The sequence below is a fragment of the Nicotiana sylvestris genome, chromosome 10 (genome assembly GCF_000393655.2).
Source record: "Nicotiana sylvestris chromosome 10, ASM39365v2, whole genome shotgun sequence".
Taxonomy (NCBI): Eukaryota; Viridiplantae; Streptophyta; class Magnoliopsida; order Solanales; family Solanaceae; genus Nicotiana; species Nicotiana sylvestris.
In genome coordinates, this window is record NC_091066.1 from 83,862,353 (window position 1) to 83,865,426 (window position 3,074).

Below are 3,074 nucleotides of genomic sequence, written 5' to 3' on the forward strand. Positions count from 1 at the left end.
TAGATATGATGATGATTTATTCTATTAGCTCATTGATATATATATATAATTGGCTTTCTCGAGGCATACAAATTGATGATTGCTTCTTTCATGAATCTCATTACATTCTAAAGAAATTCTAAAGTGCACAAATACATCATTGTTAGGAGGGTAGAACAAAAAGAAATCTTATTTTCTCCATATACTTGAAAGATATAGAGGAAAGTAATTGATAACTTGACTAATGCCTAATTAATTAGCAGCGTTTATCTAGATTTGGTGCTGCATTTTTTTGGGTAAATAGTACTTCCATCTAATGGTAACTTAAGCTGACAATTAAGATGCAGCCAGAACTTAACAGAACCAATAAACCCTACTCTCCACCTAGTCCTTGTATTCCCTTTGAGATCAAAAACTACTTGTTTCTGATCCAATGACATTTCAGCAACTTCTCCCTCTTCGGGAGTCAAAGAAATCGACGTTGACTCCACTGGATAATACAATGGAGTTGAGCTATTTTGAGGTACATCAAAAGGGTCAGCTCTTAAATAAGCTACTTTTACACCATGGAAGGTGAGTGTAAAAATTGTCTCATAGAAACTTGCATGGGCTTTTGCATTGTCATTTTCAGCGTTTATGACAATTGAAACCTTGACAATTAGGTTACTAGACATGTCATAGGAAAAATTATCCACATTTGCTCTCACGACACTCATTTGAGGTACTTTTGGCCTGACGATCATGTATCCGATGAAGACGACGAGGCCGGTGATGATCACGGCTAGGGTTATGAAGGTGCAGAGTGCGGCAACACACCAGATTAAAGGGTTGGTACGTCGTTCCGGGCCTAACACGGGCTTTGGCATTGGGAGGAGGAAGAGGAAGAGGAAGATCAAGTGGTGATCGGCGTGTTTGGTTGATATGATCTTCAAGCTAACAGAATGCCTATCAGTTGCTAGTTCCGTTCCACTATTTGTTGTTTGCTGATGTGATAGTCTGAGTAGACGGTTCTCTCTTTTCTACTGTTCTTTGGATTCATAATCGATGCTATTGAATCTGCAATTAAAGAAATATCAATAAGAGTTCTAGGACTTCATGGTAGAGTGACAACAATCAAAGAAGTTCAAAAGGATTTCTTTTCTTTAGATATAGTGAAGGATATCTTAGAAGTATAAGGAGAAAGGTAGGTGCCTGTGTTAAGGTACTTGGCTATAATTGGTGGGGAAGGTTTTGGTATCTTGCTTTTCCTGAAGATAAAGTTTTCTTTATCTAAACTTCTGCGTTATGCTTTGTTCTTTAACCCTTAAAAATGTGAACACAATATATACCTAGCTTGCAGACAATTTCCAATATCTATACAGAGACCACACCTTGCCACTTTTGTTTGTTCTAACAGAATCTCAACAAGCTAAGCACATACATAAAGGATAATGTGGTCTTTTCCGTGCTTAGTCTTCTTGTTTTTTGTTTTTCATTATTTTATTGATAGGGAGTCATAGAATTTTTTTATCACTTCATATTTTAAACCAAATAACTAACTATATCTCCAGAAAGTTTTGAATCTTGACTCGGGTATATATAGTCAAAATGGATTTAATTTACAATAACAATTGAAGATGTAGGGATCTGTTAGGAGTACATGTTATTGGATGGTGCATCAAATACTTTTGATATCCTAATTTTTTATTGCACTTTGAAGGAGCAAGGTTGCCAACGCTATATTGTACAATGACAATGAGGGTTTATCCTAGACTGTATGTTGTTATACTATTACTTTACAATGAGTTTAAACTTCATATATGCACTAGCATAAATTACATATTATAACACTTCTTATCGCACCAATCTAAATTACATGTTACTTCATGTCTGAATTGCTATAAATTGAATATGGCATGCACAAAAAGTATTTTTAAAAGAAGGGGGGGGGGACAATTTTCTTGAGCCCCGCAATAATCACATGAATAAATAAGAAAAGAAAAATCTGAACCTGACAAAACTTAAGTGGTTGGCAAGATATGCTGATTGTTCACATTAATGATCCTTTCTAAAATTATACTGCAAGGATATGCATAAATCGAGAAAAAGAAATTAAATCAATTTATATTGGAATTTAAGAACGTCACTTTTATTGAGTCAAGACAAAAGTTAGATACAATAAGATTTTGTAAATTTTTTTAAAAAAGAAGAAAAACAGACATGGGTCCCGGAAGTCAAAAGCAAATTCTGTCTCGACCGAAAAAGAAAATATAATTATTAACTCCCTCTCCATAAGACCAGAGAGAACTTTCTCCAATAAGGATTAGTTTTAAAATTTTCGCTAAGCAGTTCGCCCATTTAATTTTTTAAACACTTTCCATCTCAAACTTCTAAAACCTTGCCCCAAAATACTCCTCCAAGTTTTACCATTTAATACTCCCCCTTTCACTTTTACTTGGCACTTTTAATTTTTCACGTCCTTTAAAGAATAATAAATAAAGTGCATAATTTATCATGATACTCATGCATATTTTATTGGATTTGAGGAAAATAATTTGAAATGAGTAATAAATACTGTGGGTATAACGGAAAAAAAAATTTGTCTTCTCTTGATATGCGTAAAGTGACAAGTACTCCCTCCGTTCACTTTTACTTGACACGTTTTGACTTTTCATGACCCTTAAGAAATAATAAATGAAGTGCATAATTTATCATGATACTCATATTAATTGATGCATATTTTATTGGATTTGAGAAAATGGTTTGAAATGAGCAATAAATATTGTGGGTATAACCAAAAAAAGTTTTTGTCTTCTCTTGATATGCGTAAAGTGACAAGTAAAAACGAAAATTTATTTTTAGTAATATATGACAAATAAAAGTGAATAGATGGAATAGTTAGCTAAGCTAAATATGCTAATAAGCAAATAATTGATCTTCCTCCCTTTGTCGCCTCATGGCTCATTCTCTGTAGGTGAAATTTTACTCAGCAATCGACATTTTTGAGTGTTTGTGTAGTTAATCTAAATTTATTGTGGACGACTAGAAATTTTTAAAATTAGCCTTAATGCTTATGGTTTGACGTTCATTTTATATATATAAGTTATGTTTAATAT

General features: G+C 33.2%; 1 protein-coding gene across 1 annotated transcript; it reads right to left on the bottom strand.

The window, feature by feature from the left end:
- Positions 1-245: 245 nt before the first annotated feature.
- Positions 246-722, bottom strand: LOC104245061 (uncharacterized). The gene has a single exon (XM_009800616.2). It carries the CDS (start codon positions 720-722, stop codon positions 246-248), a length of 477 nt encoding a protein of 158 aa, XP_009798918.2.
- Positions 723-3,074: the final 2,352 nt, after the last annotated feature.

What these genes read in the sequence shown, in the direction of transcription:
- LOC104245061 (XM_009800616.2), bottom strand. Translation starts at nt 722, where the DNA reads ATGATCGTCAGGCCAAAAGTACCTCAAATGAGTGTCGTGAGAGCAAAT.